This window comes from Passer domesticus, chromosome 12 (genome assembly GCF_036417665.1).
Source record: "Passer domesticus isolate bPasDom1 chromosome 12, bPasDom1.hap1, whole genome shotgun sequence".
Classification (NCBI taxonomy): domain Eukaryota; kingdom Metazoa; phylum Chordata; class Aves; order Passeriformes; family Passeridae; genus Passer; species Passer domesticus.
Genome location: NC_087485.1, coordinates 8,633,107 through 8,647,603, shown reverse-complemented (window position 1 = coordinate 8,647,603; position 14,497 = coordinate 8,633,107). Strand labels below are relative to the sequence as shown.

Sequence of the window (14,497 nt, the reverse complement as noted above, 5' to 3'; positions counted from 1 at the left end):
ATATCTTTCATTCTATCTTAACATGAATTTACTTTCTCTTTTAATTGTATATTAAATGACCAATTGTACATATTTCATTTCTTTGATGACAGCAACAACATAGAGTAGGAATAACTATTTTTCTTTGAAATAAAGTAGGTTTAGAGGCTGTTTTTCTTGGTGTGGTGCTCAGTCAGCAACTGGATGGGTGTGGACTCCAGAGACAAAAACTGCATGCAGTAAGTGAAAGCCTGGTTTGTTTCTGAAGTCAGCAGGAATCAGTGCAGGAAGTTCAGAAGCCTGCAGCTGTTCTGCCGGGCAGCAGGAAGCTGGCAGAGGCTACCAGAGCTCTGGGTGGCAGGTGATGTTCTGCCACCCAAGGGACAGCTTATCTCCCTGCTTCCAGCTGGGACTTTTACTGGCCCTTACAGAATTCTGAATGTCCATAATACCAGCCAGTCCTGTGTAGAGTTTCTCTGGTTTTAAAAAAAGTAAGAGAGCCTCACAGGAGTGTCCTAACTGCTTCCCACTCCACAGGGGCATGGAGTTGAGCCTCTGTCCTGTGCAAACCCTGGATTTTTAAGTTCCTGACTCCTGTGGAATGCAGTGTTCCCATTTCTGAAGTAGAAAAGTCATCAATTGAGTTTTGTTTTGGAAAGATACTGTTCCATCTCTGAGTAAAGGAGCAGTTGCTCTCTGTGTTGGTTAGAAGCCAAAAGTTGTGCAAAGCAATTGAGGGGAGAAGGCTCATAAGTTTTGAAAATATGGATAAAGTCAGTTAATGTTTCCACTCATGGGGAGGATGAAGCCTTTATTCCAATTATTCTGAACCTTAAGAAACACCCAACATCTAAATTCAGAAGAATGTTCGGAGAAAGAATCTGATTGTTTTTTAGTAATTATGATTGTCTCTTTACTGCAAATAGAACTGTTAGGGAGATAAATTAAAGGTTCCAGAACTAAATATTTAAAGAAAGTTGAAATAATTTGAAAATTACAAAACTGCTTTGGGGGATTCTGATACAAACAGATCCCTACCACCCTGGTACAAGTGTTTTTCACATTTTTTCATTTTAAAATGGGTTCTGTTTCCCATGAATAAGAAATTATTTTCCACTGCCCTTGTCTTCCCTGCCCTGTCTTCACTACCTAGATTGTAAAGTTCAGGCAGAGATTTGGAAGGATTTGAGAGATTTGCTTAGTCATACAAAATTATTTTACCTGAGAGACTTACAGAGCTCAAGGATTATTATTAGTAGTTGTAATAACAATCAGCTCTTACCCACTGCTTTTCATTCCTATGCCTCAGAGTGCATAATGAAGAAAGGTCAATATCTGCTTAATAGAAGGAGAAACTAAAGTACAGGAAGGTAAAGTGATTTCATTGTGGCTTAACACCTAGGGTGTCACAACCAAGGAGCCAAGTTGGAAGTAAATTACAGAGGCTTTTAGCACAGTTTCATGCTACCTAACAGCTATCTGGAGACCTGTGCAAAGGAAGTCTGCCTCTGTTCTCCTCCTAAGGATGTCTGCCACAAAAGGTGCTACTGCTGGCATTTTCCTGACAGAGTTCAGTCTGGTTTTTCCATATGTAGAGGCTGCTTTTTTCTGGGTCAGGATGAAGACATGAGGATGATGTAGTTGGGAGGAGCCATTGTGTGAAGTCCATTTTCTGCAAAGAGGACTAATTTGCATTTGGCACTTGGAACTCTTCAAACTCTGCCAGTGCTTTTATCTGAGGGTCTCATTGGCATGTAAGAAAAACATGATCACTGAAAAAAATAGCATTTATGAAGAGGGGAAATGTCACATCCAGGTGGCAGTTTCATGTCTGAAGTGTTAAACCATTGTTCCTAGTTGCCACTAAAGACTCACAGGAGAAGTTAGCAAATACATAAATCAACCAATCCATTTTCATACTTTGACAGTCTGGGCCCTTGGGAGGCTCTGCTGAGACTCTCTGTTCCAGCGTGGCATTTCACATTAATTTAAAATGCCGAAGAGAAGAGCCCTGGAGTCACTTTGTAGGTTTTGTAACTTCCATTGTCTCTGCTGCTGCTCAGCTGCAGACAGAGGTGGGAAGGGGGCCTGGCACAGCCCCTGTGCTGGTGACTGGCACTGAAATGCTGGCTTGGACAGGTCTGTCTGGAGCGTGGTGCAGATTGCAGTGGTCTCAGCTCCTCTGCAGCTGCAGCTTTGGCTCACACATGATGTTGATGCACTGTAGTTGTGATGGATTTAAAGGGAGTTATAAAATATACATCCTTTTCAGAAACTGGATGTTGATTTTCCAAATCAGCATTGTCAAATCAAGTTTAAAAGGTGTCAATGAATGCTGAGCAGAAATTGTGTAATGCATCACCTGTCTTGTAATTTACTAGATGGTTTAAAAATGTCAACATCCCTCTTTAGACAGAGGATCTAGTGTGGAGCCTTGGTTATGCTGTGCCAGGGATGCTGTGTGAGTTTTGGACAGTAGATGGAAAGCATCCTTAACTTGACCTGGTGAGTTTGTCCATATTTTTCCAGGTGTAACAATCTAATAAAAACTCATTTTTGCTGACAAATTGCACCTCTCTTATCCTTAAATTGTAATATTAGAAAGAATAATGTAAATCTAAGCTAGATTGCAGATGCACAGTCAGAGTAGGGAGGTGAGTGAAAGAGGCATCATTCTCAAAATGGCTGTTGCCTGAGAGAGATTTTGGAGGCTTCTTGCTCCCAATGGGTCTGGGAGATACAGATGGTGTGTAGAAGGCTGTGCTTCCTACTGTTCCTAGTAGGAAACTATTCTAGGGTTTGGCATCTGCCAAAAGACTCAATTTTAGCAAAAATAAGAATTCTAAGTTAAAACAGAGTATGTGAGCATAATGCAAAACTGCAGTCTGATGTGGGAAGTTTGAACAGTTAATAGTACTCTTCAAAATCAAAAGGAAAAAGAATGTCTTGTGGATTTTGCTAGATTTCTGGAAGAAGTTGTATTTAATTAATATTAATTCCTAAGGTTATTAACAGATTTACTTTTCAAATTCTCTGAAAATGAAGGCTGTTCTCAGGGAGTACAGTAATTGTGCAGAGAACGTGTTATTATTCATTGCTTAAAGGAAACCTAGCAACCTTTGCTCTGTGTGCAAAGCTCAACTTGTTTTCCAAAGAGCTGATATGGTTGTAACAGATGGTAGAAGGAGCAGCAGCTCTGATTGCAAAACTGTTTTGAAGCAGAATTTTTACTGTTTTCTCCTCTCAAGGAGCCTGCTTTGTGTGAGAAAACAAGGGTTCCCTAAATTCACGTCTGCGATTCTCCCTTTTGATATTTCTGTTGCAGATGCATTTCACTTGGGTGATTTAATCTGCCTTTGCTGTCCCAAGCCAGCCCATGTGAGCTGTGCCTGGGAGTGCAGGGGCAGCTGCTGCACTTCCACACTGGGTTGAGGGGGAGATTTTGGAGCTCAGGAGTGCACAGAAAAGGGGAATGGCTCCTTTCTGCCCCCAGCCAAAGAACACCTAGACTTTCCAGTGGTTAGATTTTCTTGTCCTTGATCAGTTGTCCAGTACCTACAGTTATCCCAAGATGTATGAAAGAAATGTCTAGTGCTGCTCATGAATTTGTTTAGATGACTCTAAAGCTGTGCCATTTAAGGCAGGAGGATAACCTAAACATTTTCCACATGCTGAGTCTCTGCTGTAAAATGTTAATGCAGGAATTGGATGGAGTCCAATGAACTGAGACTTTTTAAAAAAAAGAACAAAAAAAAAGACTCTACCATGGCACTGTACCATGTTCCTTCACTTTGATATAATTAATGTTATTAATCATGGTCCTTTTCTCCTTCATTAATGGGGATAAATAAAAACTGTTGTGCAGATTGAAATACAGATTTGAGAAAATGTGAGTCGTGGGCTTTATCCTCTTCAGAAGAGGAAGAGCCCTTCATTTGAGGCACCAATTTACAGCCACTTTGCCTCATATATACATTTAATGAAGCTTTGCCAAATAACAAATTCTCTGAGTTCATGGAACAGTAATTGTTGCACATGGCAGGTGGGGAAAAAACAGGATTCTGAAATAAGCAAGTACAAATGTAGCTATAAAGAATTGCAGAGCAACACACAATTTTCAGGTGATTTCTATAGCATTTTAAACTTGTTTAATATACTTTAAAAACATGTTTATTATAATAAATTAGGGATTTAACTAATGTGTCTTCTTTAGAAGCTGCTACATATTTCTGAAGGCAAAAGGCAGAGCTGTTGAAGGATGGAAAATAAGATAGATCTTTTTGCACCATGTCTCAGCTAACCAAAAATACACCTTTCTTGGGAGTTATGACTAATCTATGTCCTCTCTGTGGAACAGGAATGTTTGAAGTGGGAATGGGAGTAGCTGCAAGTTCTCCTTGGCATCTTCTCCTAGCAGTGTCCCAGTTAGGTTCTTAATGCTGCCTCTCCTGCTTGTATTGGAAATTTGCTGAAATGGGAAAAAAGTCCAGGAGCGGTTGATACTATTTGGAGGATTACGGAAATGTTGCACTGGAAAGAAAACAAATTGTGGTTTCCATTTCTTTCTTTTCCCTTCCTCACTGTTAAGTCATTATAATTGCATTGGATTACATAATGACATCCCCACTGCAGTGGAACAGGGAGGCACAGAGCACATCCCAGGGCACCCAGTGTGTGTGGAAATGCCACTCCTTGTGCATGTGCAGCTGCTTTATCCACAGCAATTCTGTTGAATCTCAGGCTCTTTTTAAGGGAGCTCCCCTTGAACTTAAACAATATTGGCTACATATGGTAAGATGAATATTTCTGTGGGAGTAAGTCACTGTCACATTACATTACAGACTGTAAATTCTGTTTCTGTGCCCTGCACTTACTCTCTGTCTGAGGTGGTTTATTTCCAACACAAAGAGTTACTCAAGGCCCCTGTGCAGATGATGTTCTTTACAAATGCCACGTTCATACTTCTCTTCTTAGGGAGAGAGGGTTTTTTTCTCCCCAGAGGATGCAGAGGTTCTTTCAGCCTGGTGAGTTTTTCTTCATAACATGACCATCATTAGTGTGGTTCCTGCCATGACTGTGAATTAATTTCCTGTAGAGTTCTGTACTTTGGTGACTTATCCTCTTCAGAAGATCCATGCAGGGAGCAATACTATAGTTACGTTTGTTTCAGTGACAAAACTGACACCTCCATGGTCACTAAGTGGATGAAATGGAAGGTTTTGCTCATTTACAGCCCAAGATGTGATTAAACTATACTGGCTGAAGCTGGAGCTAGGCTGTGGAGATCCCAATTTACCTGAAGAAGTCTCAGTGTTACAGGCAGGTTATTTACCTTTCCCAGCTCTGGCTTTATTGGCCACATGGAGATTCTGGGGTAGCAGACTTTTTGAAGAACTTTTTCCATGAGGATGCCAAAACTTTAACTCCCATCTGGTGTGCATTCCAGGATTTACTTCCCCTGAAGGGAGAGGCAATCACATGTGCTTGGATTTGTATGTAAATAACTCCTTTGTTTTGGAGGGTACACGTTTAAGAAACTATTTTATTTTTGAATGGTTCCCTCCTGGCAATGTGAAGCTGCTAGAAAATGTCACTAAAGATTAAGTTCTCCTCATAACAAATGTTTTGGTTTTGTGTACATATTATTGGTCATTATTTGAGATTCTAGATTGGTTCTTTAATCAGATGAGATTTCTCATGCACAATTTAAATTTTTAATCATTAAGGAGCATTTACTCAGAGCATCTGATGATTTACTAACACAGCAATGACCTGTCTGAAGCTGTTTTTCAAGGTGGTAAAGAAATGCCCCAGGACTGAAGCGGCATTCTCATGGGTTTTGTTCAAGTATCTGTTGATGCTTTTCTTGACATCCAGATGTGATAGAATTGTTTTGCACTGCTGGAACAGATGTGTATAAATATAAACTCTTAAGAGACAAGGTATTTGTCAGGTTTGAAGCTTTGTATACTTACTGTGCCAGCATATGGGAAACATGAGATGTGCAAGATTTTCCAGTTAGCCTAGGAAATTCCCATGATAGCAAGCAGTGTGATTAAATTTCAAGTTATTTTTCCCTGCTGCAGCTCTAAAATTTCAGTTCTTGCTACTCATTAGGTGTCTTTTTCCTCTCAACAAGGATTTTTCTGCCATAACCTTGTTGCCTTGATTTCTTTCATGGTCCATTTATTACTGATACCAGTCTCAGTGGAGGACAGACCACTCCTCAGTCATGTAGGACAAGCTTTTGCAAAACAATTCCAGGAATATCCCCAGTCTTGCACAGCACAGTCCCAGCGTGGTGTCTCCAACAGATTGTACTAATGTGCTGTGGCACTGAGATGAAATCTTTTAATAAAATGTACTTGATGTCAAGTACTTTTGTGTGCTTGGCACAGCCAGCACTTGGAAAACAAAAATTCAGAGCGGTCAGTTTTGCACTTTCTTATCTCATTTGCAGGTAGGTAGGGGACAAATATAAATATGCAGCAGCAGAAAATTTTGGCATTTTTGATTCCAAACACACCCGTAATAGGATTTCCCTCTTAAGGGAAAAATGTCTTTCCCATATATAATGAGCTTTTTATGCCCCCCTCCCAAGAGCAAACAAAATGTAATGGTCAGTGGTGTAACAGGGATCTGAATCCACTCTTAGCTTCTCAATGTTTGACTAATTTGATTATTGCAAATCTAGTGAGAATTGGAATAAATTTTGCATATTTCAGCATAACTGTGAAAAAGGCTAATTTTTTATGTGAAATTTATATAACTGGACACTTTTGTAAACCACAAGCAAGTTCTGTCAGTTTTAATTTTACCTCTAGACTTTAACAGGTTGTCACATAACTTTTTCATCCTGTGATCATTTTAAAATAAATATTTTAAAAGATTGGGACCTTATATTTAGATATTTTCTTCCTGTACATTTCCATACATAAAGAGGAATGGCTCATGGCACAACTAAGACTGAATGGTGATTTTTAGAAACAGTGCCTGAAGTAGGTCCCTGCAGAAGGATGAGTTAATAAATGTGTTATTGACACACAGCTACCAATGCAGAGCAGCTGAGGTGAGCTAAAGTCAGGCTTATGGTGACAGAGCCACTCTGGCTCATTTGTTTACATGTATTTCCTTTGTAAATGTGACTGGAGATGCTTCTTCTGTGTTAAGCAGCTAAAATTACATTTGTGAAGTGCTGACTTGGTGTGGTGGCAGCAGAGCCCTCGTGCCAAGGTCCACGTTGGAGGCTGAGCTGGAGCCCTGTCCTCCTGCCACGTCGCTGCCCCGGCAGCATCCAGGACAGCCTGGAAAATGCAACATCTGAAATAGCTACTTGGCCACACAAAAGAATGCTTTCATGTAGAATTACAGGGCTTGTAGTATTTCAGAGGTCAAGTAGGTTTCCTGTCTGCACAACCCACAGTCCTTGTCCATCTGTGAAACACCAAATTAGACTGAATAAACAGACTTTTCTTTCTATTTTATTTCAGATTGTATTTAATACAGTAATGCCTCTACTGTAGCTGGGAACTGACTAGGAGGGTGCAAAGGTATTTATTTACTCTCCAAGTAGTTGTCACAAATATTTGCTTCCATTATGATTATACTCAGTTTAGTGGTTGCCATCAGTACTGCCTCTCAAAAGAAACTACAAGCCCTTAAAGTCAAAAAAGCTAGAGGAAATGTGAAATCTGGGAGACAAACTGCTTTGGATGCACTTCCATGCTGGCATTTTCCAAAGAAATTCTAATTATGTTAATGTCTTCAGCTCTTGCTTTTGAGCTTTATTTTTGAATCAGCAGAGTGCTTATGAAAGCCCCTTCCTCTCCCTGTGGGACTGTGTGTTCCAGCAGAGCCCTGGGGCACCATCCCCGTGGGCATTTGCTGTGCTCAGCCCCACCAGAGAGCACAGCCAGGCTTCATCCTGGGCCATTTCTTACAATTCTCTGAGAGCAAAAGATCCCAAGTCCATATGAGCACACAGGCACACTGAACAGTACACATTTATTCATGATTAATGGAAATGAGTATGATCCTATGCACAAGTTGGTTGAGGAGTACAGGGCCTTGTCAGGCACTCCATTAGGGCTGCACAGGAAAGTCTAAAGCCAGTTTGAGCTCACTCTTTTTCTCAATTGGGCTATAATTTATGTTTGGGTGTTCTGCTTTTACAATTAAATATTTTCTGCTTTTTGAATAGAAATGCTGGAATGATTCCATCTGCTTTAGTCAATAAGGGGATTATAAGGAGCACACTCCTGCTCTAAGGAAGAACAATTTATGTGCAATGTTCTCCTTCCAGAATGGTGACACTGGAAAGTGTGTGATCCAATCCACACTTGCCCTCTGCTGCAGGAAACACTGCACATTTGCAGACAAGTAGAGTTTATAGTTTAGGGAGTTTTTAATAGTGTTGAAGAGAAACCCTGATTTTGAATTAATAAGTTTGGAAGAGATGGTTCATTCACATGCCTGTCCCAGACAGCAGAGGAAATAAATTGTTTTCCACTTTCCTGCTGGAATGGCTTATGTTTCATAAAAAAGTTGGAGAGAAAGCTCCTTATGGTTCAGCAGTGACCCTGAGATGTCCAGGCAGGAGGAGAGGTGTGTGCAGTGCAGCTCCTGCAGCATCCCTGACAGCCATCCAGCACAGCTGCCCATCCTCTGACACTGCTGCAATCTTGGGAGCTCAGGGGAATCTCCTGCTCTGGGGGGGATGCACCAGTGACTGCCTGTGTTTGCCTTGGCTCCCTCTGCCTCCCTGGAGCAGGTTAGCTGAATGGCAACAGCAATAAGAACACCATCAATATCCATTTGTAAAACTGTCTAAAAAAGGACTGAACAGACTGAGGACAGAATAATGCCAGTTGTTTATTACCTACTCCCCTGGCTGGCACAAACCCTCAAAGTTAACAAGGCATTGTTAAGTACAAATGACTTCTAAATTCACTTACTGCAAAGCTGCCTTTTCAGTTATAAAATATATCAGCTGGTTCTTGAATAGCTGAAAAACAAGAAAACCAACCAAGCTGACAAAATTGTGCCCATATGAAATGGAGCTCTGCTTGTTATTTAGAGGTGTCAGATGAAATTTGAGCCTAGCCTTGTGAAGCAGAGTCATCTGTGGTGGTGTTTTCTGAGCCCTGGGTACAACTTTCCTCTGTGGGCATTTTCTTTAATTCATGCAGTGTTGCCACTTAAACTGTCAACAAGAAAACCATAGACTCAAACCAGTTTCTTGCTACAATCCAAAATTTATCCACTTTTCACTGGGAATTTTGATTTGCAGCTAAGTCCTGAACTGCCCAAATTCTCAGTAGAGGTGAAAACCTAAACCAGAAGTTGATTTTAATTTGCTTGTGTGTCTACCTGCAAGTACATTTTTAAAGGATTGCAGCTTAAGATATAGATGAGGAATTATATTATATTCCAGCTTCCCTGGAAGCTCTTCCTCTTCTGTGTGGAAGAACAGGATTCCACACAGTGTTTTTTGTCTGCTTGACAGGCATGGGGGCTGCTGCTGTGAGCTGAAGGAGGCAAACACTGCTGAGGCACACCAAGGCCCCCAACACCTGTAAAAAATCCGTCAAAATCCAAAACTTACAGTGGAATGGAGAAAACATGATCAAACCCAATATTTATTTAATATTTCATCCTTTTTCCGGGCATTTTTCCTTTCACATTCTAGTCATACACAGGCAGCAAGAAGCAGGCTGCTGGCAATACTGGTTCATAAAGCACTTGAGTGGTGGGCCTGAATTGTACCTAGGAATGAGAGCTGGGACAGGGAACCAGTGGCACTGCAAAAACAGGAGAAAGTAACATTTTTTAATGGGTTGCAGATCAAAATCCAAACACTGAACATGGTGATGTGCAAAGGGTCAGTGTGCTGGCCTCAAGCCCCAGTAAGATCAGGAAGCCTCAGGGTGTGTCTCTGGTAGTTTTTTCTGGTTTCAAAATGGAGTTGGCTGGAAAGAATGGTAAAAAAGGCTGCTCAGGTTGGCTTGGAAGTAGAGTTGTATGAGCCCTTTCATTAATCACCTTTTTATTTCTTCCCTTCCAGGTGCAAGTGGGAAGTACACCTCAGGACCAAAGAATTGTGGGATACATTTCCTGCACTCACTTGCAAGCTATTGCAGGTACTGTCCTAAGATTCATATCTTTGTTTGTCACTATTTCCAGGCCTGGGGTGGTAATTTTGTGCACAAGAGCAATAATGCAAAAAAGGGTAGACAAGTATCTCCAACCCTTCACATCTTCAGTCTCAGAGTAATTATTATGGGGCACAAGCAAAAACTATCCCTTGGGAACTTCTCTTTGCTCCCCCTTAACCAAATACTGGTATTTTAGAAATGCATTACTATCATTGTTACCAAACACCATTTAACAACCCGTACGGTGAGTGCCAGCATATAAACAAAAATGTCTTTGTACATAACTGGGGGATAATCAGAAGTTATATGTTGGGACAGTAATTCTAGCTGCTGATTTCTGGTGGAAAAAGCCAAAATTCTCTAGCTTTCATCCATAAATGACTACCAAGTTGATATACTCACTGGGAAATTCTCTTGGTCATATGTTTTAAAGCAGTTCTGTACAGAGTAGGTGTAGGGTCTACAGACCTTTACTTTGAGTATGATCAGTATTTTATTTAGCCAGAGGGTTGGGTACCCTTCCTTCATTACACATGGCTGTGATTCTCGTGCTGCTGGGAGCAGGACAGCCCTGCCAGAGTGGCTGCTGCCAGCCCATGTGCTGGGACCAGGCGAGCCAGGGCTGCACGTGGCTGGGTGAGCCTGGGGGCTGCTCTGCTGCTCCAGCCCTGCCTCAGCCACACACGGACCTGGGAACAAAACTGCCAGTCCCACAAGTCCATTAGAGACACTGCATGGTTCTAAAAAAGATTAATGAATTTTTCAGCTTCTTTTTAACAATGTAACATCCTTCTCTGCTTTTCTATTTTTAACTTACGGTAATGTACTGTGGGATTGCTGAGATTTATTGCTGTTCCAGTTTAGTTTAGTTTTTTGGGTTTTGTTTCTGGTTTTCAGTCCTGTTCCTTTTTACTGCCTAGTCCTGTATTCTCAGTTAGTCCTTGATAACCACATTGTGAAATCCCTAAAATATTAAAATGGAAGAGGGGGGAGGGAAGAAGAAAGAGGAAGTAATGTTCTATTTACAAAGTCAACCTAAAATTTGTTCAAGGGTAAAACACAGTCTTTTATTTTCCTGCTTTGTATTTTTAGGCTTATCTGGTTCAAACTACATTCAACTAGAGAAGACAATGATTTAAGAATCTGTCCCTAGATATATTGTATTTGTTTATGTAATGAAATGGAAAACTAATGTTCGTAAGTTTGGCAGAGCTGTGCTTTCTGATTTGCATCACTTGATTCATAACATTCATGCATTAAACAAATTATCCAAACCCCCAGTCTAACGATGTAAAGATGTGTATCTATAAAAACAAGCAGTGTTTAAAAGGTCAGCCATTTAAATCATCTTGTCACACATGGCTGAGTGCAACCTGGTTTCCCTTCTAGGATACATAAACTTACACTTGACAGTTCCGATACTTACATAAGTATAAAGTGAAATGATCCAACTGCTTATGATCAGGGACCAGCAGCTAATGCTTTTCTCAAGGTATGTGCTGGCTCAACTCTGTTCTGAGCAATTACTGTTTGTTCAGACCTGACCCTCACCTTTTTCAAGAAATGTTAGAATTAGATGTAGCTTTTCCTCTCAGGACTCTGCCTGGTACTGGTTGCTGCTATGAAGAAGCTCTTTATTTCCATTGTGGAAATAGCTGCATTTCAGTGACAAATTAAGGGATCCTTTAATGAGATTTGATGTAATTATTTTGCAAGGCTGTTAATTTTACATGGTTCTTTTATGTCTGTTGATTAGCCAGTGATTAATGTTCTGGACAGGTTTTGCTGCCTTGAATCCACCCACATCCCGAGTCCCGTTGAGTCACGTCTCTCAGACACCCCACCAAGCCACCAGTACAGAGTTAGCCTCAAGCCATTCCAGCCCCATCTGAAGCCTGCTGGATGCTCTCTCATAACCTGCTCACATCCCTGTTCTGCACTGGGTGTGAGTGCAGCCATTGGCAGCCCAGCTGCTGGGAACCCACACTTCTCCAGCCCCAGTTTCAGGCTCCCAAGCCTGCACAAGCTGAAGCAGAAGTGAGAAATCTCTCTCAGTGTTTGAAGCTGTGGTGGTGCAATCAGGAGTAGCTCCAGTGAATAGCTGACATCCTTAGGCAGTGATTCCACAGGTGTCCCTGAAGGAGCAGAGCCTGTGTGTCCCCAGCAGGGCAGCCTGTCCTGCCCTCCTCTCAGCTGTGCTACCCCCGGCTGCTGTAGGACCTGACCCAGCAGAGGAGGAACCCAGGAGAATAAAAGGGGGCTTTGTTCCTTTGGGTTTTAGGTGGTTTGTCCTTACTTTGGTTTATTTTATTTCCTCAGTCTACCCTGGATTAAGTGTTACAAGTGCACACACTCAGGTGTGACACAGCCTGTCTCACAGCTGAGCTGAAGCCTTGGGTTTGTGACTTGGAAACAATTCTTCCTTGTGATTAGGCCTTACATCCTACACCCTGCAAGGTTTTTTTGCTCTTCTTCCCCAGGCTCCCTGCCAATACATCCCATACTGCTCTGCCTCCACTAGATTTTTTAATTTCCTGTGACTACGCCTGTATGTGCTTTGTCCTACAACCATAGTGCTCCTTCCAATGTCTTTCAGAATAGCACAGAGCAGTCAGTGTATAATTTTTTGCCTGAGTTCTAACTGAAGCCAGGGTTTCATTCAGGTGTTTTCAAAGTGAATGGAAAGGGCAAGTATGATTATTCTACAATGAACAAAGGTGAAGTATTTATTTATGCTGGCTGAAGTTTTCCATATTACCCTTTCATCCTTCTAGAAAATTTGAAGTTGAAAGGAGCTTTCAGAGAATTCAGAAATGCTGACTGCAGGAACCCATCACAGCACAATTATGTGCATTTTTCCAGGCCAGTTACTGAAGAAAAGAGTGCAGAGCAATTAGCACAAATCTGTATTCTTTGGCTAATCCCTGGTGGCAGTCAGATCACTGATTCTATCTGAATGTTTAAGAAGTTGAACCTTTGCTGGGAGTTACTACCTAATTCTCTTCTGTTAGTATTTACTGAAATGTCTTTTTCCCTGAGTGTACTGGAGGCAACTTTGGCTTCTCTTCTACTTGGGTGTTTGATGAGTTCACTTATCTTCATCTCCAAAGTTATTGATCACCGGGAGCTGCTGAGACTGGGGTCTGAGTAGTAACTTTTGCATGTGGATACATGCAGCACCTGCTGAGAGCTGCAGTGAGCTGGATAATACTAATCTAGAAAACAATTGCATTCAAGTCATTCATTAGAGGGATTCATTAGAGAGATCCCATCTTGTGTCCTGGAAATGGAGCTGACTCTATGCCCCTGCTCCCAGTAGTGCTCTGAAGAGCAATTATTTCTGTGACCTCTAGTGGGGATAGCCAGGGATGCTGGGCTGCCACAAGAGCACACTTGGCTGAAGACAGATGGAAGTCATGTTCCCAGAGCTCCAAGGTTCACCTGTCGAGCCCTGAGGTTAAAAGCTGTGCAGGGCTTTTACAAAGGCTCAGCATCCTCAGAGAGAGGTGTATGTCACAATGCAGCTAATGCTTTCCCAGTAACAACAATGCATCTTATCAGATACAACATCATTTTGCCTGTGTGTCTCTTGATTTTTCTCTTGGAGAATTTTACCTTTTTGTGTTTCAGTTAAGTGGGTATTCCGTATTTTTTGTGCTGATCTGGGACAGGTTGCTGCCTGAGTTTTATGCCCATGTGGTAATGAGCCTGTTATTTTATTTCTCATTTGGTGAAGCCATGCCAGATGGATAATTCACAGAAAATGAGTGAAACATCCTTGGTCATTCAGGAATGTAAAAGCATTTCTTAGAAAATGAAGCAATTTATGTAATTGGGACCTTGTGGGGAATGAGATTTTACTGCATTCTTTCCAACAAGCACCATGCTTAAAAGCTCCTTATGAGGAAACAATGGCAGGTCAGGAAAAGTACAGCCTAAGGAGAGGAGACAGGAGAGGAAGATTCAGATGCTGCAAAAGGAAGACAGTCCATGAATTTGAATGAGCTTCACCAGGAAAGAGAAAGCTGGGACAGTTCAGGAGGAGAAAGCTCTTGTCCAAGTATAAATACCTGATGGGAGGGTGCAAGGAACATGGAAAAGCCTCTCCTCACTGGGCTCCAGTAATGGGACAAGAGGCACTGGGCACAAACTGAAATGCCATTTAGACACAAGAAAATGGTTTTTGTTGCAAGGATGACAAAGCCCCAGAACAGGCTACCCAGAGGTTATGGAGTCTCCAACTACAGAGATTTTCAAGGACAGGACACGTCCTGAGCAGCCTGCTGTAGGTGATCCCTGCTTGGGCAGAAGGGTTGGACTGGAGGATCTGCAGAGACTCTGTCCTCTCACATTCCATGAATCTG

General features: G+C 41.7%; 1 protein-coding gene across 2 annotated transcripts in view; it reads left to right on the top strand.

Annotated features, from left to right (window-relative positions):
* Positions 1 to 14,497, top strand: part of SMPD3 (sphingomyelin phosphodiesterase 3) — a 103,469-nt gene that overhangs the window by 71,127 nt on the left and 17,845 nt on the right. For both annotated transcript variants that reach the window (XM_064386787.1, XM_064386788.1), the window contains exon 3: positions 10,043 to 10,118. In XM_064386787.1, the coding sequence (XP_064242857.1) occupies positions 10,043 to 10,118 (76 nt within the window). The remainder of the gene's footprint in view (positions 1 to 10,042; positions 10,119 to 14,497) is intronic.